The sequence below is a fragment of the Passer montanus genome, unplaced genomic scaffold (assembly GCF_014805655.1).
Source record: "Passer montanus isolate IOZ18808 unplaced genomic scaffold, ASM1480565v1 scaffold36, whole genome shotgun sequence".
NCBI classification, from domain to species: domain Eukaryota; kingdom Metazoa; phylum Chordata; class Aves; order Passeriformes; family Passeridae; genus Passer; species Passer montanus.
Window position 1 is genome coordinate 6,445,193 of NW_024368374.1, and position 27,647 is coordinate 6,472,839.

General features: G+C 40.7%; 1 protein-coding gene and 1 long non-coding RNA gene across 4 annotated transcripts in view; one reads left to right on the forward strand and one right to left on the reverse strand.

Annotated features, from left to right (window-relative positions):
- Positions 1-26,939, reverse strand: HTR2A (5-hydroxytryptamine receptor 2A). Of its 3 annotated transcripts, none has more exons than XM_039716764.1 (4): positions 25,401-26,939; positions 21,291-21,491; positions 4,362-5,161; positions 1-3,768 (listed from the first exon to the last, which is right to left on the reverse strand). In XM_039716764.1, exons 1-4 carry the CDS (start codon positions 25,798-25,800, stop codon positions 3,766-3,768), a joined length of 1,404 nt encoding a protein of 467 aa, XP_039572698.1. In that variant the 5' UTR covers positions 25,801-26,939; the 3' UTR covers positions 1-3,765. The 3 variants fall into 3 exon arrangements, with proteins under 3 accessions (XP_039572698.1, XP_039572697.1, XP_039572696.1); XM_039716763.1 differs by having other exon boundaries at positions 1-5,161; positions 25,401-26,039; positions 26,527-26,934; XM_039716762.1 differs by having other exon boundaries at positions 1-5,161; positions 25,401-26,934.
- The window catches only part of LOC120505839, a 59,543-nt gene continuing 58,816 nt past the window's right edge, over positions 26,921-27,647 (forward strand). The window contains exon 1 of the long non-coding RNA XR_005628355.1: positions 26,921-27,025. This is a non-coding gene — a long non-coding RNA (uncharacterized LOC120505839). The remainder of the gene's footprint in view (positions 27,026-27,647) is intronic.

Here is a 27,647-nt window from a genome sequence, read left to right on the forward strand (position 1 = left end):
ATTACAATGGCTTATTTTGCACCAGTTTACTGAGATAGTTAAATTCTGCAGCATGCTCTTTCTTTTTCTCCAGCAAAATATTTAAAATTACTTTAGCCTTAAGCAGACATTGTACGAATATTTATGGGAGAAATAAAACCAAACCAAATTAGCTATTTAAGACAAACCTCCAGTTTATAAAACAACTGATTGCATTTGAATATTTTAATCTGCTTTACTAGCAGTGCGATCAGACAAAACGGTAAAGCATTGAAACACCATTTTACATTAACATTACAAAATACAACAAATTTTTTTCTCTATGTATTTACATAAGCAAACATTTAGGTATTCAAAATAGAATGCATCTCACCATCTGGCAATAATTACATAAGTACAGTGCATGGTTGACTGGATGGGATAGATACATAGGAATTTTTACCCTGAAGTGTAAAAAGGATGCACACCAGCTTAGGAGATACATGGTGAGCTTCATGTCTTTGGACATTTTTCAGATGCAGTCTTAACAGGAATAAAATGTCAATCTACTTGAAAAACTGATGCTGAAAAGTTTTTTCAGAGGAAGTGGTTTTTTTGGATGCAGATATGACAGACTGACTCAGCATGCTTTTCCTGTGAAGTAGGGGAAGGCCCTAACCTCTGAACCAGTCTGTATGAATGTCTTTTCTTTTTTTTTTTAACCTGAAAGATTCCAAAAAATTCCATTCCATTCTGATGCATAATGAAAACACAGTTTTTTGGAAGATGGAGATGCTGCTCTGAAGCTGGTCATAGTAAACTGTGGTGTTCATTTCAAGCATGGCCCAAGTGCTGTAAATCCTAGCTTAAAACAGCCAAACTTTGTAATCCGTCTGCAGTGTAATGAGACCATTAATTGCTATCTACTGATGAACAACCCTAGCAGATTTGGCATGGTGGCTAGAACAAATTCATATCCTGACTCTGTCATCCTCACTAAGGCAAACTGCACAAAAATCTATTAATATTTTGATGCAGGGTGGCAGAATCAGACCTTTCTAAGCTGTCAAAAATGTCCATAAAGAGCTGGAGATATTGGTCTTTGCTGTTCATTCTTGGCCTTGAGAGGCTACTTAGGCAAAAGCTGCTGATCACTCAATAAAATCACCTGAATGCTACAGAATCAAAATGTCAGGCATCAGTTTTCCCTGCTTCTAAGCAAAAACTCAGTGTTATGTTCGCTCCAGCTGTCAATTAATGAAATGCTGTTAAGTCTCTTATGTCCAAAACATAGGTTTTATTTTAAAATAAGCTGGAAAAAAAAATGTTCAGAGTCACCTTGTAACAAAACTTCAAGCCAGTAATTGAAACCCTCTGTGATTGTAGTGAAACATTCCCTGTCAGTACTTGCAACCTGAGCAATTTGACATTGTGAATGAAGAACAGGAAGGGAAATTAAAGAGAAACAGAGGGCTGATCTGCTCTGCCACGTGGGCAAAATGCAGATGGTAAGTGGAGAGCATAAGCACTGAATGTGAAATCTTCAGTAACAGTTTATCAGCTGTGAGCTGGTGAAGGAGACTGTGCAGAGCAGCAATTGGACCTTCAGGAGATTTGGGAGGAATTGAGAGCTCCGGAGAAGTGCAGGGTGCCATATACAACATACAGGATGCAGGTGGGCTCTGCTCCCTGGCACAAATGGGCAATAAGATCCAAGCTGTCTGTGCCACCTACTGTTTTCGTCTGCAAGGCCAGAGAAACTTGCATCAGGTCATAAATGGCAAAAAAAAAAAAGGTGATTCCCTCCCCTGGTGGAAGTCTCTTTGTTTTCTTTCCCCTCACATGCAGGTTTAGAGACCTCCATTCCCCTGTCAATATTCATCATATGAAGGCAATCTGGTTTGGTAGCAGATCTAGAGCCTCAGACCTCTTCTCAAAAACACCTTTGCTTTTATTACTGCCTGCTTATTCCCTGAGATACCTTTTTCCAAGGGCAAATCCTCAAAACCATCACCCCAGTTGTGGAGTGGAGACATCTGGCCTGTGGGCTACAAGATGGGCATTGTTTAGGGTCAATATCAAATTTGACAGGAAGGAGTGGAAAGTCACTGCTCCCAGCTACTACTATGGTAGTCCTCATACTCAGCTGCATTTAGCAATTCCCCTGGAACGCCTTCTTTGCCAGTGGCACCCCTCACACAGTGCTGGGTAGGAGTGGGATGTGTACATAGGGAGGTAGAAGCAGTGAGTTCATTTTTGCTTCTGCTGAAGCTGTTCAGTTTGACTGAGGTGATCAAATGTACCCAGAGACAGAGAGACCATATAAAGCACCTGGTGAGCACAGCATTTATTCCACTTGATTTATCATTTCATCCTAAATGACCAGTTTTGGGGGGAAGCCCATGAATGTCTGTGAGGTTATAGATGACGTGCATGGCATCATCACTGCGAATGGGGCTACAGCATGACACTTTGTCCCAGACATGGAGGTTGAGGTCTGTGGGGTGAGTCAGTGTCATCATGTACATGCAGAGCTTCTGTGTGACCGGTGCACAGTGGCTCCTACCTATCCCATGTCAGAGGAAAGGGCTCATAAAACTAGCAGATTTAGTTATACCATGTATATGACAATAAAGCAGTTTCTTGGAAATCAGCCAAATACCCAGCCAGCTTTTAAGTGCTTGTCTGCCATAGATCAGTATCTTAAGCTAAAGGCCTTCTTCTTCCAAAGACTCCCACCTGGTAAGCTAGAAAAAGGTTCACTTTCTCTCTCTGTCTCTCCCCTTCTTTGACTTAGTGGAAATTTAATTGCTCTGTAAAAACTGAACAACTTCAATAGAAGGACAGATGAAGGCATTGGAGTTTTGCTTCTGGATGGACAGTGGTTTTTTTCCACAAAAACTGGAATACATCCTGATTTTGATGAGATTATGGCTGGAAAATTCATGGAATGAATCAAATTATTTGATTTAAACTTTGCATGTGAGTGCAGCATTTATATTTCCCCTCTTCAGCAAAGTCCCACTGCCCTCAGTGACATCGGTTATGATGTCATGAAAAGAGTTTCATGACTAGGCATGTCTGTCAAGCAATGTATTTTGTGTTCTTTATGCAATGTATTCTGCCCTTGCATCCATGCAGGTGAAATGCAGTGTTGTTTACAGGTCCTGTTATTTTTCAAGTGAGCCCCATTTGCCCATACATATTTCATTAAGGCTGAGTCCTAGTAGTGCAATCTTCTGACCATTCCTGAGCAATCTGCCTTAACAGCAATACAGTGAAACAAGGAGAAACAGTTTTTAGCAACTAACAGTTTTCTAAAAATTCTGGCTTTACAAGCCCTAAACCAAAACTAGAACATTCTTCAAAATGGCCTTTTTTAACCGAAGAGAAATGATGAGAGCAGATCTACTTCAACCTTTTACTGAAGACTTTACTCATGCAGAGTTTCCTCTGACATTAGTTAAATCAGACTTTGTTGGAATTGAACAGAGTAATGAATCTGGAAGTGGTGCTGAAATTATTTGGCAATGTTGTGCCTGGTTTTCCACTTTTCTCTCACTTCACCTTCCTGTCAACACCGGTGGGAGGGAGCAGGGAATTAAGACCAATCATTTTGAAAACATTACTTTCCATTTTTAAGCTGAACACATGAAATTTTTGAATGCAAATAAAATACAAGTCCTGAAATAAAGATTACAAGTGGTGGTGGAAACAGAGGATTATTCAAGTATAATTTACCTTTGAAGATTGCTTATTTGAAATACAGAACAAATGGCAGAAAAGTCCAGGGACATTTCAGGATGGTTACTAAGGAAGAAAAAATAGCATAAAAACAGTTAACAAAATGTTCATATAATTAATCTATAGCAGTTTTAATAGATTTTTAAATACTTTTAGATTTATTTTAAATATATATTAGCAAATGAATCATCATTTTATTTAAAATTCTGTAAAGTGCTCATTCAGTTAATGATAACAGAACTCAATTGTAGCAAGACAAACTAGCTGGAGCCTATTCTGCAAGAACATCAAAGGACAGCTTAGCTTTCATTTGCAAAGAGAAAAGAAATGCGTAGGTTTTTTCACAGCCCATGTTATAATACCAGAAATTGCATTTTTTTCTTTAAGAAATATATCCTTTAGAATATTAAAAAAATAAGTTTAATAAAGCCTGTGCTTAAAACAGCCAACGTACTGTATGAAAAAAAATTGCACATTTTGATACCCTTTCAACCCTGCTTTTCATCCACAGGATAATGTGAGGAGTATATGATGTTGTTGGAAGGGCTCTTGAACACAGCTGATTTTCCTAAGCTATCAGAGTTTCTCACAGCAGGTGGAATTTTCAGCACACACGGGGTGGTTGTCATGGCAGCTGCTGACCATCACACACCACTAACCTTCTCGTTCCCTGGGCCAGTATTTCCCTTGGCCGTACCATCTAAACGATGCGTTCCTATCGTGACCGTCGAGTAATCCTTGGCCATCATTTTCGCCTCTTTTTTCAAACTCTTCATTTGTGCTAGCTGGAGCTGTCTGGAGTCATATGCAAGTGCTGGGATAGTGTTCACTAAAATCAGCTGGAAAGGTTTCTTCTCCTCCTTGTAGCGACACTGGATGTAGCGAGAGAAAGCTGAGCGGTAGGTTTTGTTGAACAACGTATACACGAGTGGGTTGACAGCTGAAGAAAGGTAGCCAATCCAAACAAATATGTTAAGGAGTCCTCCAAGGACCTCTTCTTTGCATGACTCCTTGCAAATAACAGCCATCACATTGGTGATGAAAAACGGGCACCACATCACAACAAAGAGAAAGAAGACAATGCCAAGGACCTTGGAAGCCTTCTGCTCATTACTGATGGATTGCATGGTTCTCCTCCCTGAAGTCCCCGTGTCTCTGTTCAAGGAGCGCTGAAAGAGTTTCTCTGATGACAGGGAACTCTGAGGGAGGAAGCTGAATGAAGTAAACTTGGTCTTAGGGCCAATGTCATTCACACATAGCATTGCTTCCTTCTGCAGCGACTTGATAGTTAAAAAGTAAGTGACTACCATGATGGTTAAAGGGATGAAGAATGCCACAAAAGAGCCTACTAGAACAAAATTTTCATCTGCAAGTAAGCAGATGTCTTTCTTAAACATGTCTTTCTTAAATACTTTGGAGTCATCTTGTAGTCCAAAGACGGGTACAGGCATGGAGATACCTGAAGGTGGATGAGAGAAAGAAGAGTTTAAAAACAAAAATGAAAAACACTTCCAGCCTCCAAGAAAAAACAAACATCTACATGTGTTCTGCCTGGTGATTGCAGCAATACACATTACCTCAGCCACAGGTAGAACACATTTGCTTCCTTCCAGCTGTCTGTGACACCTGGTAGCCAGAAAAGCATGGTTTTGGATCTTGGGCCCCTCATAATGATCTCCAGACTTGCTCGTTGGTCCCTGCCACCTTGCAAAGGATTTTATGAACTATGACCAAGATGACACTATGTATTTCTTTTCTGGTGTGCTATAAGAGTGATTTTGGACTGGTTTTCATTAGAGGATTAAAAGTGTTCTGGCTTCTAAATAGGCTGAGAAATACTAATTTTAGGAGGAAAAATAATTTTTTGTCATAGCTCTAAGAGTAATCTTTCATTGAGTCTTTCTCTTTTCTTGCTGTAATCTCCATATAGTTAAATGTTAAATGCTAACAAAACCCAGCTTCCCATGTGGCAGTGGCCAGACGAACAACGGGAACAAATTAAGCACTGAGACACTGTATGAAGCAGTATGAGATGTAGTTTATCCTGCAAGACTGCAAAAGTCCTTTCACTGTAATTCTAGCTACTAGAGGCTGCCTTCTCTGTGCACAGCCATGCAAAATTTGTCTTCCCCTGGAGCATGCATCCTTGGCTTGTCATAAATGGCAAGACAAGGTGACAAAGTCCATTCTCCTTGGACTGCTCTGTCTGTTTCAAGCCTACTCAGCCATTTCTGCAGGGATTTCTGCAAATGCTGCTAGAGTCTAGGTAAAAACAAACAGCTGCTGTTTCTCTGGTTGTTGGTTTTGGGGGTTTTTTCAGCATTTGTCTCTTCCCCTCCAAATGGATGCTGTCTCTCCAAGAGAGGCAATGTTCAGACAATGAAAGAAATTATGTGCTGCAAAGATAGCAAAAGTGGAGTGAAGCAGGGAGTGATAATGCAGCCCTGTTTGGATAAAAGCAACCAGGATTCTGATTCCTGTGGAAAGTTAGCATAATCTGTGAGCTACAGTCCCGTTTGCATTTTGGGTCAGAAATCCCAGTTGCTATATTTGGCTTATGAGAAATAAAAACATTGACTAGAGAAGAATTTCTTATGATGTGAGGATGCTGTGCCCTACTTTGTTCAGTGGATGCCCAGGAGTGTCCTTACTCATTCACACATGAGTCCTGAAAGATCTGCATTTCATTGGTACCTTCCTCTATCTCTTTTTTTTCCCCCTTCTTTCCACTCTGCTGCTTAAACTGGGAGCCTTTTAAAAGCATAGCCTGTCTCTTCATTTCACACATATCCAGTGCCCAGCATAACAGCTCCAGTCCTAGAGGAAGTCTGTGGAGTACAGGCTCAATACCAAACAACAATAGTCACTGTAGTAATAATAATATTAGATTATTATTATGTTCAAGTGCTTAATTATTTTTGTTCTTATGGAGGTTCTATAAAGACTTTTTTTTCTAGGAATGCTGTAGCTTATTTTGGCTTTGCAGCTTTGAACTGAGTCATGACATTGCCTCAGACCACTTTAGAAAAGTGCTTTTCTTATCTGCCAGGGCAGAAGCTGGTGGAGAGCCTGTGGTATTACCCTTTCTGTTTCTCCTGCTCAAGCTCTAAATGCTTGAACTTGGGCTAGGAGAAGCCAGTGAGTGAGATGCAAACTCATGCGTCTGTGGCAGCTGCTGAGCTGAGCCGACAGAAATCTCCAGTGTTTTTAGCTACTGGCTAAAATGTCCAAGTCCATCTCACTGAAAGCATGGAGGCAAAGGTCACCATCAGAAGCCAGACTGTCCAGCCATGGCCGAGTAATCTGGAGTGCTGAACAACTCCAGGGAAATGAGGAATGCTTTGAAGTTAGTTTTCTTTTTTTGGATGAGTTGAAGGGGTGATGAAGGCATCCAGCACCTCCCCGCATCATACTCCAGCTGCACAAAGACACAGCATTAGTCAGAGCAATACCACAAGTTTCCCATCTGCTTCTGCCCTGTGCTGATAACAGCGAGGCTCTTTTCTCATTTAATTCAAAGACCTCGTGTGAGCTGCAGAGATAAAATAAACAATGGTATTGACAGAGTAAAAAGATGCTTTTCATTACTACCTTATGGTTCAGCTGCATGAGGAGGCATGGGAGCAGAGGCTGCAGCACTAGAAAGAGGAAAATTTTAGCATAATTTTCATGCTTTTTCAAGTAAAGAGCCAAAGTCTGCTACAACTTCTCGCCTGAAACAAGAGGAGCAATTCCCCAACTGCTTTGTTTTGTTCTTAGCAGCTTCTGGAGACTGGCGTCTAAATCCAGATTTCTGGCTTTAAAAAATGGAAATGGGCTTCAGCACATAGCAGAAGTTCCTGCATTTCTTTGCCATTCCTTTAACAAGCACGAAAGTGCTGTAGCAGCAGAGCTGTAGCAGGCACTGCTAGTCACATAAGTTTTTCTGAGTGACCATTCAAGGCATCTTTCCCCTACAGACACAGGGAAGTGGTTTGTATACAGTCTGAAAGCAGCTTTGGTGGCAGAGAACACTGACAGCTGTAAACTGTTTTTTGTGTAACCCCAGTTCAGTTGATGCAGGGCATCCCTCAAATGATACTGTGGCATTCCTGCACGGAAAAAGCGAATGTCCAGCCCAATTTTCTCTTTTCATATCTCTACAGGGACTAAATTTACTGTTTTCCTCCTGAAAGGAACAGGGTTTGTTCCCCCTTGACAGTTGGCTTCTGCAGCATAAGTATGGCAAATTCCATGAGAACACAGAGACCAAATTTAAAGGCAGTCATATTTAAATTGGCAATAAAGGAGCTTCCATGTGCAACTCACATCCACTATTTTGATGGAATTTTTAGGAATCATCACATATGGCCAAGAATATCACCCACGTCACGTTTGGTCAAGATCAAGCTTGTCCTGTAAACCTATAACAAAATGTCCTAATCTAAAGTTGCATTAGCATTATTGCAACTGACTGAATTAATTCTTTAAAAGTTGAGTACGAATTATCTGTTTCACCTGGATGATTCAGATGTATACTCGCCGGTTTACTTGTCCTTGCTTTTTAGCTCCCTGCTCTTGGTGACTGGATGTTTAAGGAGACACAGGTGGTGCCTGTGCATTCAATGTCATAGAAGAAAATCAGTTTCACAAGAAAGGATCACGCAGAGCTACCAGGTAGGGACAAACAGGTGTTTGGGAAGTGAAGCATGTGCCAACAGTAAATCTGGAGGAAACAACCTGGAAGGGCTGTAACAGAACAGCTATTCCACACCCTGCCTATTCCATGCTCCCACTAGCTCAAGGTCAGTCTGGAAAAAATCTTTGTATCCCCTGAGGGCTTTTATATGATTTATCTTTCTTGGCTTTCAAAAGAACTAAACTGAGGCACAAGGAAGCATTCAGCACAGAATAGGAGAATTCATTCAAGCACTAAAGGTATATTAGCCACTCCATTTCCAGTTGACATTCCCATTTGGAACATTTTCCCTTGTCAACAAACCCTAAATATTATGTTCGTCTGGTACAAGGTGGTTTATTTATATGGTTTGATTTATACACACGTGGCTGTTTCAAACTGTGGATTTTAATAAAATGCACAATAGATCCCAAACAATGAAGATGGGTAATAAATTCTGCATTAAACCTAAAGAATTTGGGCACAGTTTCAGAATTACAAAAGGCTCTTGAAAACACCAAAGGTTAAGAGTAAAGCAATGGCATCCTTTTTGTTCTCTCAAAAAGCCTGGTGAAATTGACAAAGGTTGATATAGTGGCACACACTGCTGCCTTCAGAGGTATGCAGCAGCTATAAAATCCCTTTAACTGGACAGCTGAACTGGGTTTGCTGCCTTGAGCTGCTGAGATTATCAATAAATCAAAGCCATAATTTACAATGTGCGTGTAGGGTGGCACACTTGGGTTACTTGGGGTGAAGATAAGGAGGGGGAAGTGAATTGATAAGGTTAAGGTTCTTTCAGTGAAGTCTCCTTTAAGCAGAAACTGTCAGTCACATGCTTTCACCTTGCATATATCTATTTCAATTTTGTTTAATACAAATGAGCATTATTCTGTGCCTCAATAAATGTCCAAGGGTTAGGAACTACCTTTTAGAAATGTCACTAGTTTTTCAAAAACTGTGTCACCTTTGTTCACCTTCTCATGAAACACAAAAAGCTCTCCCCATGTCAGGCTTTAGCAGTCACATTGACTCAGACATACCAGGTCACGGGCCAGCTCATGGGCCACTGCACAAAGATGTGCTGTGACACTGGGGGCCTCTGAAAGGATTTCTGCTTGAGGAGGCCAGTGTCTCCTTCAAGCAGCTCAACGTAACCTTATTGTGTAATTTCTTTAGAAAAGCCCATGCTAGTATCTGGCACCTGTCTGTACTCAGAAAATATCTTCTGTTGGTACATCTAGACATTCAAACAGCAAACAGATGTCCATGTATAGCTCACCTGCTACATCCCAAGGCATGCAATGCATACTCTCAGTTTCATGTTGCATAAAAATCTTGTTGTGGACTGTCATCACATTATTTTCAATATTTTTGACTTAATTAACCACACAAAAGAATATTTGTTCCTTTGGGCTACCATGGTGCCCTGTGTGGATGTTGCTCAAGGAGGACAGTGAGCTACAGTGAGCCACTTGTGGCAGGGAGTCCATGGATCATGTCCTCCTCGAGTATTAAGGATGACAATGTGTCTGGATCTTATATGAGGAGCTGGAGTTCAGTGACAGTTACTTCCACTTAACCATCCACAGAGGAGCTGCTCAGTCTGGCTTTGTGTCTCTGCTTGGCGTGTGACACTCACAGTTATAGTTGGTACATCACTTCAGTTCATTGTTTTGTCATTACAGCATTGTTTCCCCAGACCTGCAAATGCTTAGCTGCTCTCTGCATGCACCTGACAATGTTATTCCCCCACTGACTCCTTTCCAGTCATGACAAACCCTTCACTGTGATAATTTTGTTGCTGCCAGAGTAGTGCCAGCCATATTTCCCATGCATGCAGGTTGCTGATGGGTGGCAGTGCAGAAGCAGAGATCTCCACCTGGGAAAAGGAGATGTTGAAAACCTCGGTATGCATTGGGAATCACCATCTAAGGCTGCATCTAGTTAGCATGAATGTTAAAAAGCTTCCACCTTCCCTAGTCAGTGTGACAATGTCCCCAAAGGCCTGGGCTAGAATTTCTTGTCACGTGTGAGACCAGCACAGAATTCTTCCCTGGTGGTAGGTACATGTGTTGGTGGAAGCAGAAGTGGATGAGGAGCGTTCTCACACAAATCCCCACATAATATTTGCTTTCAGGTGGATTTCCTCAAGAGCTAAGTGAGTCACAATGCTGGGGAGCATCGTCTCCTTTGTGCATCCCAAGAGGCTATACTCATAGGAATAGAATCAGAACGAGTCCAAGCATTTTCCCTATAACTGCTGATAAACCAAATTTAGTTTTTTATTCAAGGGCACACATGGAGCTGGTTTTCTGTATCTTTCCCATGGAACACTTCATTTGGTCAGACATGTTCTAGTTAATACAAGTGAAAGGAAAACAAATTTAACATCACATAGAACAGGTGCCAGGTAACAGTTCGATTATTCTATTAATTTTGAAATGCCTTTGTTCTTGACAGCTCAGAAAATCTCTAAAGGAAACATATTATTTAGCCTAGCAGGAGATACATTCAATTCTTTTTATGTGAGAAAAGTATGGTGAATGATAATTTATACCATAAATTATCTATTTCACTTTAGAAAAACAAAATCAGAGAAGTCTGTGTTTCCTAGTATGTTTCTCATTTATGTCCTCAGTCCTGAAGCCTATTTCTTAACAAGAACAGAGATATGTATCTCTAAATTAATTCGTAGAACTGTGATAATAAAATAACTATTAACAGGATTAGAGGAGAATTACAGGAAGGAAAGTGCAAGACATTAAGGACAAGTGCCCCTTTTTGACCCAGCTGTTCAGAAACCCTGGCCTTCAGAGTGAGCTGAGTTATGAGAGAGGAAGCCGCTGATGGAGTCGCTTTCTGCTTTGATATAATGCTCAAAATGTGCACACAACCCTATTTCCTAAAGGCAGCAAGAATACAACAGCAGGAAACAGTTTCTTTGCTTTTGGCTTTAAGCGCTTTTCCTGCCTATGCACTCCTCAAATTCTCTTTGCTAGTTATGCTGCAGGATTTGTTTACAGTCAGGTTCCCCTAATTTTCTTGCTGGATTTTTCAGGCCTTCTGAGTATTTGAGGGAGCTACAACCTTTTGCCTAGCAGTTTCCAGTGGATTCTACTCCCCAGTACAATCTGTGCTTTTCAACAGGAGACATTATTTTTGATTTGGGCAGAGGCTTCTTCCAAGGTGTTTTTTGGCTTCTCACAGAGATCTCCATTTGAGAGAACTTGTTATCTCTGTCTAAGGTGGTTACCCAGTCACTAAAGGGCATCTAGAAATAAATAAAGGAGGGTGAAGAAACAACTTGCCTGGGTGATGCTGGCTGAGTAGAGCCCAAGTCCAAGGTGAACAGCAGCTACAATTCTGCTGCCATTTGGGAGCTGGAAGGGAGCTGGGCTTGATGTGCTCCTCCAGGGGACATAGGCTAATGACAACTGTATAACCCCTTCATTCATGGTGATTAGAAGTGATGAAAAGTAACTGGCCTTACAATATAGCACTTAATATTTAAGCTGAAAATTTGCAAGGGGTTCCACATGTCTCCAGCCTTTCTCTGCACAGAGGGACAAGGTTCCTCTCCTGCTCTTTAGGGCTGCCACTTCTGTAGCTCAGCAAAATGAGCAGAGCAGGTAAAGCACCCTTTTTCTTTCTGTGTACTCAATTAATATTGTTTATAATGCATTGGTGTTTTTAAGTACCTGGTAGCAACGGTTTAATTTCTACTCAAAAGAAGTTACAAATTTATGGTTGGCACTGGCCTAGGTAAACATGTTAATTTGCAAAGGAAAAGAACGTTGTGTAGGATCAACTCCAGCCACCTGTGATACCCTCTCTGTTTAGCATATGACCTTTCTGTACTCCATGTCAGATGGCCTCGCAGCATTCACTGTTCAGGCCCCTAGGAGAGCAGTTTTGGGTATAATACTGCTTTGAGAAGAAGGAAATACCATACCTTTTTTACAGGATCTTCCTAGATCAGATGTTATCAGTTTGTCTTTTTACCTATAAAGCTTCTAAAGGATCCTTGGGCTAATTTTTACATGCTATACATGCTACATATGCACTAATGCTTAAAAAAATACTTGTAGCAGCAACAAGCCAAAAATTATGGAAATATCTTAGATATTTCACTACCATAAGCAAATAATGTGATGCCTCCTAGAGCAGTCTAAGTGACAAGATCCTCTGATATTCCAGGTTTTATATCTATGTCTTTTAATTATTACATAGTGTGATTTGTTGAATGCTGAAAATTTACTTAACTCTGCCCTAATCTTCCACTGAACTGAACAGAGATTTCTGTTAGTATCTCTGAGATTTCTTCAGCAGTGCTACTTGGCCTCATTGTGTAGTTTAAAAGGGCACTGAATGTAGCTATCAGATAAATTTTAAAATCATTATTATTAATTTTTTGCAATAATTTCACACTCCATTTGAAGGGCACAGATAACAAAAACTGTAATTCTTCTGGATTTTCTAGACCTCAGACCAAGTCCCAGTTGTTTCTCCATGCCTCCTTTTGTGGTTGCTTGCAGAAGCTGCTCAATAAGCAAACTGTCAGCTTCTTACTAGTTATACAGGGAGACTGCAGCAGTGGCTGGACAGTTATTGGGATAGATGTCCTGACATGATGGATAATTTGGAAGGAAAAACAGAATGAGAAGCAGCTTAGAGACCTGCACAGGTCTGAAGATGATGAGTCAGGATCCTGTGCTTTATGTTTCACTGTCCACCCTGCAGCTAATGCCCTTCACCCTGACTGAGCTCTGTTAGACCAGCCCTGGTCACATTTGCAAGATAACAGGGTTGAAGAAGAGAGAAAAAGGAAGCATATCTGAAGGGATTGTATCTGCCCATATTTCCACCATCTACTGGTGTCTGTGTGGGTGCTACAGCATGATCCCTAGGCTCATCTTTCTGTTAAATGTCACAAAGCACCTTGGAAATGAAAAATAAATACATGAACTGTTCTTGCAACAAAAATGCTGGAGTGACCTCTTCATGTCCTGCAGTAGTATACAAGGCAGGACTGGATTTAACTGGGGAACTCTCAGTCTAAAACTTCTGAGTACTGCTGTGCTTGTGAGGGGAAATTTACACTGCTCACTCAGTGCACCTTGGACCTAAAATCACACAGTTTTTCTCACAGGATACACACGGTTCAGTACAGTCTGTGATTCTGGCAATAGTGGTCAATTTGACATTTCAAAACTCAGATCAAATACAAGAAGTCGTAACAAGGGCTATGTTTTGCCAAAAGGAAATAAGTCTTCCCAGTGGGTGTGATTTATTTCCAACATAAAGGCAGGATTGAATACTGTGAAATATACAGATTCCAATTTTGATCAGGCAGAAAAGAAAGCCTTTATCACAACGCTACAGCCTGATTTCAGGACATCACAGGAGCTCTACAAGCTATTTTCCATCAATGACCCTGGAGGACATCATAGGCATAATCACCTGACAGGTGTTTCTAAATTTGTCTCAGGTAATTAGAAATATGTTGTTGCAGTTCTGACAAAACCCTTGACTTTTATTAGCTGGGCTTCTGCTTAGAAGTGATGCCAATAGCACAGACCAGGTAATGTGTGGGGAAAGTTAATTGCAGCCTGAGTGTTCAATAGTTCGCAATGTTCCTGCTGGTAAAGATAAATGTAAGCCCTTAATTGTAGACAATTCTGTGATACATAAACCTTTTTTAATGTCATAAACCACAACATCTAGCTTAAGCCAAATATAATAAAAAAAGGAACTTTTTTTATTATATTTGGCTTAAGCTAGATGTGAAACTGTTCTGTATAATTTTAAAATGAATGAAATTTTCTCTTTTCTTGACATTTTCTTTTATGCAACACTGTGCTACTTGTGCTAATATGCAGCAACATTTTTAATTTAGAAGGTGATTAAATGCAGCCACAGCATACAGACAACAGAATTAATGATTCCCAACATAATTCTTTGTACCTTGTTCTTTTGTTATCATTGGTGTTGTATGTGGTATTTTCTATGCAGAAATCCAGCTCCTCTGACTAGAGATGCTGCCTTTTTTCTTAAAATGTTCCATTTACTCTGATATACACTACAAAGAGAGACTGGCTGATTGTAGGTCATATTGGCACCCACCAACTTATTCATTCAAAAAAGCCTCATAACAGAACAGGTCTGGTCCAAATGAACTTTATGCTTCTTGCTGGTAGCTTCAAGAGGAAGAAAAACATGGTCCTTATGGTCTTCAAAACAAAGACAAGTTTTTTTTAAAAAAAACCAACTAATTCTTTCATCAGCACCTTGACTAAGCAGGCTCTTTTCTATTTCTAAAAATACAGCTCTACTGTTTATAACTTGCCTTTAAAAATAAAATCAAAGCAGAAAAAAATGCCACACAATACTGTTATGACCACCCCTCATTATTTTTTTAACCTGAAAGGCAGATTGCTTCTTGCAAAAGGACTGCTCACAAAATAATGTGTGCCTTTTTCATAGACAAAACCCTTAATCTCATCCTGATGTAATTACCCAAAGAACATGGTAAATATATGCATAATAATTATTCTTCCTTTGATGACACATATTTACTGGTATAATATATTCTCCCCCATGCAGATGAATGCTGGATTGCTCAGTGTCTTTGGTTTGCAAATGTGTCCCTATGAACACATGCCTATGTCTCATATCTTTATGTTTCCATATTTGGAGAATTTAGAAAGCACTTCAATCATTAACACTCCTTTAAGTACTTTTTTTCCATAAAGACAAGTAAAATGTTAGTAACACCTCCTTGTCAGATGAACAAACATATACAAATTCAAAATGCAAGTTTTTTAAACCTGCACAGTTATGGGAGGGAGATATGTGTGGTAAGCTGATAGTGTGGTGGATGTATTCACTCTTCTGGGAAGAACAAATCAAGGAAAGAGTTCTGTTACATGGGAAACATGGGGATAATTTATATCAAAGTAAATAGGGTATTTATATGTCTTTCTCAGAACCATCTTAAGTAATGCCTCATGACCAGAATACGTGTGCCAATCAACTCAGAAATGTGCATCACAGCACTGAATGTTCCTTTTCCATGGAACTGAATCCCAGACAACCTGTACATGAAGGGCTTGTTCTCATTAGTTGTCACTTCTGTAGGAGACATTAGTATGGCAATGAACTTTCTACTGACGTAGTTGCTGCTGACTACTGAGTCTCATACATTGTGTCTATATGAAGAAATACAGTGAAGATTCTATTTCTGAGATGGCTCTGAAGCTCTAATACTTTATTCATGAAATTTCATGCCAACACCCTTCATTATAATTTTCGCAAATTTCTCTGTATGTTTTGCAACAATTTTTTTCAACTTCTTTTTATTTTTATGGCATCATCTACATCCACAAATCGTAAAGGTCCCAGGGCTGCCCAAACATAAAACCTGCAATGTTTGCCCCTGAGATCCTGCAGGTGGAGTGAGCAAACAGTATTTTCACTCTCTGAGAGATGGTTTCATGCGTATGATAAAAATAAAATAAATGTTCCCTAGGGAAATGATAGTGTAGTAGATATTTTAAGTTTAGCTCCAGCACTTCCAAATTTAGGTGCTAAGCTTTAAATCTATATTGCCAGAGTACTGTTCAGTATGTAATTATTTGCAATTTTATATATTTTGGCAGTATATTCCATGTTTTAACAAATGATCTTTTCCTATGCCAAGGCATCTGTAAATTAGACTTGATTAAAATGGCAAATTATGTCACCTGGAAGAAATGGATGTGTAGTAGATTCAGGACAGGGATTCCCAGCCTGCAGTTTATTTTGATGTTTCTGCCTTTTGAAACCTGTGAAGGGATTTTCAAATGAAAGCTATCCTTGACAGAAAGAAGACTGAGCCTAAGGAGGCCAAAGCTGTGGTTGAACTCTCCCAGTCCCTGCTGCTTCCCTGGCCCTTCAAATGCTGCAAGGCAGCAAGAAGCCATGCAGAGAAATTGCAGGCTGGCTATGAAGGAGGTGTAAGCCTCTGTATCAGTATAAAATGTCACACTGCCAAATTAGCTGGGGGCTCAGTTGCACTGGGCTTGATTTGTACACCTGGAGCTAACTTCACTCTGCACTTTGGAGAAAGTTGCTTTACATGCTACAGTACTTCTTATTTTCGAAACCTCAAAAGCAAAGGCAAAATTTTAGAGTTATGTGGTGGGAGGTATTTTACCAGATTCATCCAGATCCATGTTGGGCTTTTTTTGTGCATGAAAAGTACTGAATAAATCTAAGTTGTTAGTGACTGGGGAGTGCAGAGACTGCCTGAAGGCAGTGAACAGATGTGTAGGACCTGGAGCTAACTTCACCCTGCACTTTTGGAGAAAGTTGCTTCACATGCTACAGTATTTCTCATTTTCTAAACCTCAAAAGCAAAGGCAAAATTTTAGAGTTATGTGGTGGGAGGTATTTTACCAGATTCATCCAGATCCATGTTGGGCTTTTTTTGTGCATGAAAAGTACTGAATAAATCTAAGTTGTTAGTGACTGGGGAGTGCAGAGACTGCCTGAAGGCAGTGAACAGATGTGTAGGCTGAGTGAGAAATGATAAGAGAAAACTCAGCTTAGAGTGCTTGGGCTTCATCAGACTTCACATTACTTAGACCATTAACAGAGGAATAGAGAGAAATAAGAACTAAGGAATGTTGTATATAAGGACTTAACATTCATGCCTGTAATTCTTTTATGTTACCCTTTCAAGGAGGGCATGATGCGCTGTTGACCTCTTGCAGAGCAACACCTTTGTTAGGCCCATTTAGGACTCAAAGTTACTTTACTTGTATTTTTCAGTAGAAGCTCTATTTACAATTCTACAGATTCCAGTTCTATTAAAAATTCTACTTTTTTTTTCCTTTGGCTTTTTACACCTGTTCTGAATAATGACCTCTGTGCTTTAAAACAAATGGAATAATTTTCAGGGTTTAATGAGCTTTTGCCTTCAACAGCTACAAATAATCTAATTATCTAACCACTGTGCACACTGGATGATTTAAGAATTAAAGACACAATTAGAATCTGTTACAGTAATTAGAATCTATTTTAAACCAATTGCCGGTGGCATTACATGGTCTAGTGAAACAAAGGCTTCTGGCTAAATGCTCTTCTTCTACTAAACACAAAAACAAATGTTACCACAATTTACTTTTTTAAAACTGATAAAATCAAGATTTCAAAAGTCAAGTAAACTAAACTATCTGTGCTTTTTTTCTGCTGTTTTTTAAATGCTTCATATGTCACTAAAGCCAATGGGAGGAAGATCACTGATTGTCTTTGGTTAAAATTGACTGAATATATTTGCGTACTTAGTGAATAAAAGGAAAATTACAAATTTAGTGAACAAAAGTGTAATTAATTGGGTACACTAGAAGTTATAATCCAGGTGAGTTGGGTTCAGGCCCAACAAATGAGATAGAAGTATTTGCAGGAGTCAGTGAGCAGGTGGATAAGGGTAATCCAGCTGTTATAATGTTCCTGGATTTCCAGAAATCCCTGACAATACTTTTTGTCAAAGGCTGTTAGTGAAATTGAATCCTAATGGCAATAGAAGAAAGATCCTCTTGTAGAAAAAGAATGGGTTGAAAGACAGAAAGTTGAAAGGCAAGTGGCAGAATTAAATGGTTTGTTTCCACTTTGAGGGTGGTAGAAGGCAGCATCTGACAGCCCCGTATGTTCACCAGTGCTGTTCAGTTCAGCCTGAGCTGTTTGCATGGTCAGTGGAACTGATGAAATGTGCTGCCAGCACACAACTCTTGACTATTTCCCCCTTCTTCCTCTGCTAAAATGAACCTCTGCACAGGGGAGGTGAGACATTCTGCCAGTGTCTCACCATTCGTCTCATCTTTCATTTCTTTCTCTTGCTTTTTACCCTCCACCTCATACTTCACAAGAGTTCACAGGTCACCAGCTGAACTGCAAACTGTAGGAATTCAGGGAAGTCAAAGGGTGTCTGTCTGAGGCTGGAGAGCAAAACCTTGGATCTTGATCTGTAAGTGAGATGGTAGCCACACCAGGTGCTGTGGAGGATGTGTTGTGCCCAACACCAGCTCTGCCTGTGCCAGATATCATAGAATGGTTTGAGTTGAAAAGAACTTTCAAGATACTCTCATTCCAAATCCCCTGCCACAGCTAGGGACACCTTCCACTAAACCAGGTTGCTCAGAGCCCCATTCAACCCGGCCTTGAGCACTTCCAGGGATGGAGCATCCACAGCTTTTCTGAGCAATCTATGCCAGTATCTCACCATCCTCACCTCACTCATCCCAGTGAGAGTTCTCAGCCATAGCTGTGTGAAAATGCAAAGAGTTAAATCATTTATAGCCCTGTCACTCTAAGTAGCACTGGGATCCTGGAGACTGGTAAATGATACATGGGGCACCTCTTTGTTCAGAAACTATTTCCTGTTAGTAAGTGATATAGAAAGCACCTTCAGAAACCCATGTCCTACATATTCTTAGCTGGATGGTGGCTGTTCAGGAGGATAAGGGTTGATGTCTGACTGACAGCAGGTTGCATGGGTGATCTGGGATCTATCAAGATTCCTTACAATACTGGCATTTTTCTTTATTCTATTAATATAGCAATATGGCACAGTGCAAACTTATTCCAGCCTGGCAGTGACTGGCTCATCAGTTTCCTATAGCTCCTTCCTATGTGTTTGCTTTCTTATCTGTCCTCTGGAACACATCCCATTTGCCATAGCTTGTTGCCAGGCTGGAAACCGACCAGTCTTCCTGCAGCTGCTCTCCCAATGCCCCTTGCTTCCATGAGACTAAAAACCAGCTGAGCATCACTCCATTCCTGCTCACCTAAGTGTGCTTGCCTACATTAACTTGTACCTATTTAACCTTCTCACTGTTTTGGTGACACAAAACGTGTGAATGAGATGATGTTATCCTATAACACTTCGTATTTTCCTGACATCCACTGTTCCTTTACACGTCTTTATCCAGCTGCAGTAAAGCAGGACTCCGTCCCCTTCACTCATGCCACACTTGAGTGGTTTCCAATAAAATAAGGAGTTGTATTTTTCAGAGTTGTGTAAATAGGGACCACACTGCTATCACTTGCTATAATAATAACCAGTAACATCTGTGACTCATCACTGTTAAAGACAGTTTCTCCAGAGAGCAAAAAGTTATTTTTACAATGGATATGTTACTAGTTATTACTGCAAAGGAAAGGCATAAATTTTGAAGCAAAATATCAAGCTGTCAAAGAAATAAACCCTCCTGCTGCAGGACATAAACTATGCTCTAACTAATAGGGCTAAAAAAATACTTTTTTTCTGGATTCCTTTTAATAGTGAGCTAATTCAAATACTCTGTCAGTAAGCCCCTGTCTGAGAAAAGATGTTGAGCAGAGTGACCACTGGTTTGCCCCTGGAATGGTCATTCTGAGCATTCTGTGAATTTGTGCTTAAAAAGGACAGTAATTTCACACAGCACAAGGCACCACACACAAGTGCAGATAAACACAGTATGCACAATTTTAGGGAATGCTTGACTTATTTATGCTGTATATAGAGAAATGCACTGAAATACTTGCACTTAGCAGTTTCAAAAACTGGAAAAAACTGGACAGAGTAGGTAATATATTTTCTGCTGGATTTAAAAAATGTGACTGTAGAAGAGACAAGATATGATTCATTTAACATAAATGAAGACATCTACATCTGAGTTGCTATAGGCTTCCTTTATAGTTGAGAACTAGGTATTTTTAGGATTTTTAGGGTGGAGTTCACCTGGCCTGTGCTAGACATCTACATCTGATCAGGTGAATCCACCCCAGAGCCAGATGCTGTTGAACCTCATCAGGTCATGTAGAATGCAGAACTGTCCTCCTGTTGAGTGAAAGCTCCCATGATTTCTTGTGCAGTAGAAGATAACAGTATTTTAAATCTTAACAATCCTAGACTGCTTTTTCTCAGACTGGGGGCTAGGATCAAGAGAGTGATCAGGAGATGACTTAGAGTGCCAGGCTGGCAGCATGTCAAGCATCATCTCCTTTCCCTCCTCTGGGAAGAGTGGTAAGGGATCACAGTTACCACTTGCAATAATTTGTATTAGCCAGGGAAAGAGCTAATTTCCTTTGATTGCTGACAGCTCACATCTCTTCCAGGGAAAAAGAGTGAATTTTTCCTGACTCTGAATAGTGAGCTGCCAATGCTCAAGGGTCTACAAGCACCGAAAGGGAACTGTGTTTTCAAAGCATTTGAGAACCTCCACCCCAGCTGTGTGAGGAAATTCCTGATGGCATCAGACACCAAACTTTTCCAACTTCCGGGCCATAAGACTGCCCTGGAAATGCCACCTCCAGGGGAATAAAAGATCAGTGTTCCCTTGCCTAGTTTTGAGGCTCTGGGTTTTGCCAGAGCTATTCTGGACTGTAACTCTGAGCTGTCCTCTGGAGAGACTCCTCTCAGTCTCACTGCACACAGTATCAGTTGTCTCCTTAATAGTATACATAAATTCCCCACCATACACACTGAGAAAGGCAGAGAAGATCTGCCCATGAGAAAAATCTCTAAGCAAATTACTCAAATAAGAAATTGGGAACAACTGACTTACATATAACAGGGAAATACTTTTTTCAGTTGATATTTTTTTTCTCTTCAGATATTTAGGTAATGATGGATCATCAGTATGGGAAATCAACATAACTTTAAAATAAACTTGAATGTGGTCCTGCTATCACTGATGCATATTCTTTCAGTACTGCTCAGTTCTCCTCCATTTCCCATTGAAATGGAGGAGATTTCCTTTGCATAATTACTACATTGCAGCACTTCGTAGAAGTGGAAAGCAAAATACTGCAGGCAGAGAATAAAGTTTTAGACTGCAGTATATACATCAAATCCTCTCAAAAGCTGGAAATCTGCAATTACATGCTGAAATGTTGCTTCACTTACCAACTGATATGGTCCAAACAGCAATTATTTTGGCAAAAGCCTTAGTTCTGGAGTTGAAGCGGCTGTGGTGGATGGGGTTCCGGATGGCAATGTAGCGATCCAGGGAGATGGCACAGAGGTGCATGATGGACGCCGTGGAGAAGAGCACGTCCAGGTAGATCCAAATGGCACAGAGCTTTCTAGGTAGAGGCCATTCGTATCCTGCACAAGAGAAAGTTGGCATCAGCTAAAGATGTGGCATATATCTCTTGTTGTGACACGTGTCTTAGTGCATATATTCTTCTAAGAGGATAGTAGTAAGTACTATGTAGTAGTAAGTGATACATTTAGAAGCTGCCTGACACTGTTTTAAGAAAATATTTTCATTTGTTTGCAGCCTTCTAACTGTAGCGTTTGGGGTTAACTCTGCTTCTTTCCCAGGCTACAGGCAGCATATGTTTTTTCTTTTTAATTCTGTTTGCATAATGCTAGTGCTTGGTGCTATGATTAAACATTTTTGGCAGCAAATCTATGAAAAGAGAAGCAATTTTGTCATTGTAAATCTGCAAGCTCTCAATTTTGCTTTAGGACTTTCTATCCATGTAATTACTGCATTATCAACACCTGCTGATATGCAAAGCTGCCTTAATTCTGAAAGTAAAACTTTGGATTTAATGGAAACTAAAGAAGAAAAATTGTTTTGTTGCATACCAGTGATATTTATCTCATCTGTCTTTAGGCCTCTACCATATACCTAAATAAGGATATTCCCTCTGTCAATGAATATTGATAGGCTCCTCCAGGGAAAGCAATCCAAAGCAGATGCATTAGTGTTTACCAATATCCAACCTACAGCTTGTTTACTGCAAATTAAGCTCTTACTTTTTCCTTGTTTTTCCTAGTACCTATGAAGATTAATTGATTACTGTACTTTCTCAAAGCTGTTGGGAGATGGCTATCATGGCTTTCCTAGTTTTGTGTTTATTTTTCTGTCTTCCAGTCTAAGAAAAGCCTAGTACTTTATCTTTTTCTTACAGATCATGTTTTTAAAACTTTTTTCCTTCTTCTTTTTCTTCCTTGGAATGCATTTAATTTGTCTGCATCTTGTATATCATTCAGTCATTAAAGAGGACTTGTTACTCTTGCAAAGGCCTCCTGACTGCTAAGTGAAATACAAGACTTCTTCATGGATCTTGAAGGGAATGTCTTTACTTTATACAAGTAAATTGAATGGTAAGTGTCTTTTATGTGAAAATATCATGCTAGTGAAGCATATTTAGCTAACGATAGATTTTGACAGCCAGATCTTGTTCAGCATTCTTGAAGGCCAGACAAATTTCAGCAGTAAAAGCTGGTTTGCTTCTTTAGCTTTGCACTTATCCTCACTGAATGTTGTTTGTTGCTTTCAGACTTTCTCTTCAGGGGTCCAGATTCTTGTTGATGATTCTCATCCTGTCCCTCTGAGTGCTCGTAACCTCTCCCAGCTTGGTGCTTTTGGAAAGCTGTGTAAGCTTTCACTCCACACACTATACATGTTGTTCAGAGCAGTACTGAGCAGACCCAGGCTAAGCAGATCTCTGCAGGACCCCCATTCAAAATCCCTTCTATTCCTGCAGGGAACCACTACTAGCTCTCCTTGGAGCAAGTTTTGTAGTTATCTTGTAGTGATTTAATTCAGAGGATATTACCTATGCTGGCCAAGGTAGTGTGGCATGGGACAAAGCCAAAGCTCATATTGTGAGAATATGTAAGTATTTTGGGAACTGCCTGTCTCATTTGGAGATACAGTACAAGATTTGCAACAGCAGGAATGGAAGGAGAGGTGGAAGAGGTAGGTGTGTGCCTAATTATGTTTAGTCTCAGTGAGTACTGAGGAGACCTATTTCTTGGTGTTCTTGGGTTGCTGTAATACAAGCTGACTCTGACAAGCCATACAGCATTTATGGATGTATTTTATCATGTTTTCTGGTCTTCTGTGGGAAAATCTGGTCCCTAGAGTGTGTTATGTGATGGCTGGCTTTCAGGGGCATGACTTTCCAGTAGCATCTCTCTGTCAGGCCAGGCCAGTTTACACAGGGAAAACCATTAAAGTATTTTTACACCTGACAACATACATCTTCTCTTGCTTCAGTGACCTTTGGGAACACATTTGTCATATTCTTCTAGACTTCTTGTATTTGCAAGAAACCACAATGGGGCAGGGCTGGCAGCATCTGCCAGATAAACTTCCTTAGAGACTACAGATTCAAGAAAGCATATGAGAGGAGAAAACTCTGGATGCAATAAAGTGCCCCCTTAGTAAGGGTGTACATAACATCCTCCAGGAAGTTTTCTGCTCTGTAGTCACATCCACCTTGGCAGGGCTTACTGGGTGATGCCTTTTCCAGCAGAGTCTGGGGCTGCTGGGTGGATGGAGAACCCTCTCCAGCCCAAAGGGTGGAGAGTGGCACAGGACCATGGCTGGGCACCCAAACCAGAATTGCCCACTAGCTATAGTAGCTATAAACCTCTCAAGAAAATCATCTCTGGGCAAAGCAATCACCCTACCCCTTGAGGGGGCTGCAGAAGGGGTGGTGGGACACTCTTGTTCCGCAGCCTTGGAGGTGTCCTGGCAGAGCAGGTGTGTGCAAAGGCCTCCAGTTTGAGCTCAAGACTCCCAGCATAGGTGATGTGGCTGAAGCTGCGCAGCCGTGGCCAAGAAAATGCTCCTGTGGGAGGGGAGGTTTCCCTCCGTGCCATCACAGATCATCCTGGAGGCTGATGGTGCCTCACACCAGGATGGTTCTCCCGGTACTAGTGCGTGCCACCAGATGATTTTTCACCCCAAATTATGCTGCTTGCCTTCCTGATCTAGCAAGGGAAGAAGCGGGGAGAGCTGGCAAAGCCCCGCAGCCCCTCCCGGGTGCCTTCGGGCGCCCTGCAGCTCCCGGGCCCGGGCGGAAAGGCATCCGGGCCCCACCTCGCATCCCTCTTCCCTCGGCAGCCGAGCCCGGCCAGCAGGAGTCCCTGTTGCTTGTCTCAGGGAATCACGCACGGCTTAAATCTCGCCCATCGGACAATTCCTGCTTCACGCTGTTTCTCCCGCCAAAGATAATCGCACGCTAATACGGTAAATCACGGTGTGGCACCGTGACCGGTGCCAAATGCAGCCGGCAAATGCTGCTGGGGGCGATCTGTGCAGAGATACTGAAAATGGAAAATAAACTTCTAACTTTCTGGATTCGATCTCCCTTAAGAACAGGCTCATGTTTGGACCTTAAATCCAAAAGTAGTGAAGTAATAGAAATCTTTCCAAACAATCTACTTTCCTCCCGACAACGTGTAGCTTCTCTTTGAACTGCAGCAATTCAGTAGCTTTGGAAGGCTCATTTCTGAAGTTTAACGACAGCAACAGCCTGACAAAATTAGTGCTGAACACATAGGAAGCTGTGCTGCAAATTATTTTGGTGAAAATGAGAAGAAAGATCTGCTATTAATCACCTGCAAGGGCATGAACTGTGAGTCATTATTAACTTAAATAACTTCTCTTAAGAAATAATAGTTTTGCATTTGTAAATGTTACTAAACAGGCAGAATTAATGCCCATCCATTTCTTAACTTCTGTAATATTTATTCCAGTATTTGCTAGTAAGCTGATGTCTAAGCAGAGTATTGGTGATAAGAAAATTATTTACATTTGTATTACTTGGTTAAAAATAATTGAGGGGGCTGCCTACTTTGAATCTAAAAGTAGTCATTAGTGTTTCAGTGCATATTTGCAGAGCAAAGTAACTGGCAGGACCCTACATTCTCATTGGGAACGTAAAAATTATGAGCCAGGGAAAAAACCTGAAAGCAATAGAAAGAACAAAGCATATTCACATACACTTTGAGACAATTCATCTGACAACTGAGTAATAAACTGATGTTATGGACTGTGTTTAAAATGCCTGTAGCTAGAAATATAAAGTAGGAAAAGATTCAAGTACTTTGCCTGTTCCACCCATTAACCAGTGACATATACCTCAATTTCTATGGAGTGATAACAATTTTCTGTGGTAAGAGAATTAAATCATGATGACAACAAGATGTGATTGCATGCAATGTTTAAGGTTGTCAGTAGATGCAGTAGGTTAAACAGCTAATACTCACCATACAGTATGGTTAACATGGACACAGGCATGACAAGGAAACCCAGCAGCATATCAGCTATTGCAAGTGACATTAGAAAATAGTTAGTGGCATTCTGTAGTTTTTTCTCCAGTGAAACAGCCATGATGACAAGAATATTTCCAGCAATGGTTAAAACAATCACTATCACTGTCAGCAAAGCCGGCCAGTTTTTCTGTGAAGGGCAGCACGGTGGGCTCATGTTACTTTCGCACGAAAGATTGGTTAGGTTGTCAGAGTTCACAGTCAAGTTGCAGAGATGTGATATATTAATTTCTCCAGCTCCATAAACATTTCTGTAGAATCTTCTCTCATGATTTATTTGTATGAAGGAGTTTGCAGTTGGGTTCACAGAGCTCTCTCCATCACAAAGAATATCCATTGCTAAGTCCAAAACCACAGAGATAAATTGTGAAAAACAGGAAATTATCACCCTTTGTCACCATTGGGCATTATATTCCTCAGGTCTCCATGCCAGAAGTTGAGGGAGCACAATCTTTTGTCGACTGTATTTTTGCCACTAGTACGATGTAGAAAACATACCAGAATTATTCCAAAAGCTGAAATCTTTTGTTTTCAGTTCCATAGGAAGTCCAGTGTTAGCATATATTGAAAATCCAGCTGAAAAGTAAAACCAGGCTGTCGGATACAGAATGTGGACTTGAGGCTTCAGAGAGCAAAAATGTTGGAGAAATAAAAGACATAAAACTTTTGCAACCACTAGGACTCCTCTCTGGAGCTACATCTTATTGCTATTGGTAACTGTTATCACACAATTTTAAACACAGCAGTATTAAAATATCTTTCTGTATTAAATAGCAAAGCTCTTGCTTCTCTATTAAGAAAGTTGATTAATGATTCCATCCAGCATATTTCTCTTGAAATAATTAAATATGCTTTTATTTATAGTGCATCTTCCATAATATGGCTGATAGTCTCTGTCTTCTCTTGTATTTCAGAATCATTTTCAGCCTCATATCAGAGACTACACGTTCTGCTCCATGCTGATTTTTGTAGCTAATTGTACCTTTTGGCCCAGCATGGCTTCAGAATGGAAATTAAACAACTAGGTACTGTTATAAAAGAATACAATTTAAGGAAGACTTACATTGCACTTCAGAGCCCACTTTCAAACTGCAAATAGATGCACTTTGCACCCTGGTTTACCATATTCTTCGCTGTGTTTAGCCAGTTCTGTGTCTTTTTTCTTCAGCCTCTTCCACAATGGTGGTATTTCAAAGAGTTTTTTGACTTCTAAACTGCACACTTGAGTGAAGCCAGTTCCTGTGCTGCGAGGCTTGCTCTTTTCTTCTGAGAGATAGGCTGCTCACCGGCTCTTTCCTTGTGCATTTCCCCGCCCCAGGGCAAGCTATATTTAAAGTAATAATAATATCAGAGCCCTTCTTGAAGTGACACAAAAGAAAGCGCGCGCACACGCTCACGAGAAAGCAGCCTGCACGGAGGAATTACTGATTGCAACAGGAATGGAATTTCTCCCTTGCTGCCTTGTTCGGATTGTCAGACCTCCCACTCTCTGGATGTCAGAAACTGCAAGGTAGCAACAGCAGAGGAGGGCAGGGGAGGGCAGAACAGAGAGGGTCTTTTCGGTAAGCCAGCAGTTTTTTCGGTGCTTATTTTAGAGGATCTCTGCTTGGGGGCTTTTTCAACACACGCTTTCAATTTGCAGTGGATGGCTCACAAACAGCTGCGTGCAATTACAGGGATTTACAGGATGCAGGCTTGAGAGAGACAAAATCTAAGGCTTGTGATCGTAGATATGAGTGAAATATGTATGTGAGAAGTTTTCTCCATAAAGAGGGGAAATTCCACCAGCCTTAAAAGGCAGGCATAATATTCAGTCCCCTTCAGTTTTAACTCCAGGTCTGTGCTGACATGTGAATCAAATTAGCAACAGATATTTATAAAAATTGAGTCGCTCTGATGTCATACTCATTTGTCCGGAGATGGATGTAACAGCTAACTCCAGCAGTCTGTCCCAAGCAGGCATCCCAAAAAAAAAGTAGTTCTGTAAAGCAAAGTGTGTATAGAGCAAAGGGAGGAGATGGATGTAACGGCTAACTCCAGCAGCCTGTCCCAAGCAGGCATCCAAAAAAAAAGTAGTTCTGTAAAGCAAAGTGTGTATAGAGCAAAGGGGAAACAAAACAGCCTGACACTGCTTCTGCCTTGTACCTCTGCTGCCAGGACACACATGAAGAAATAGCCAAGTCT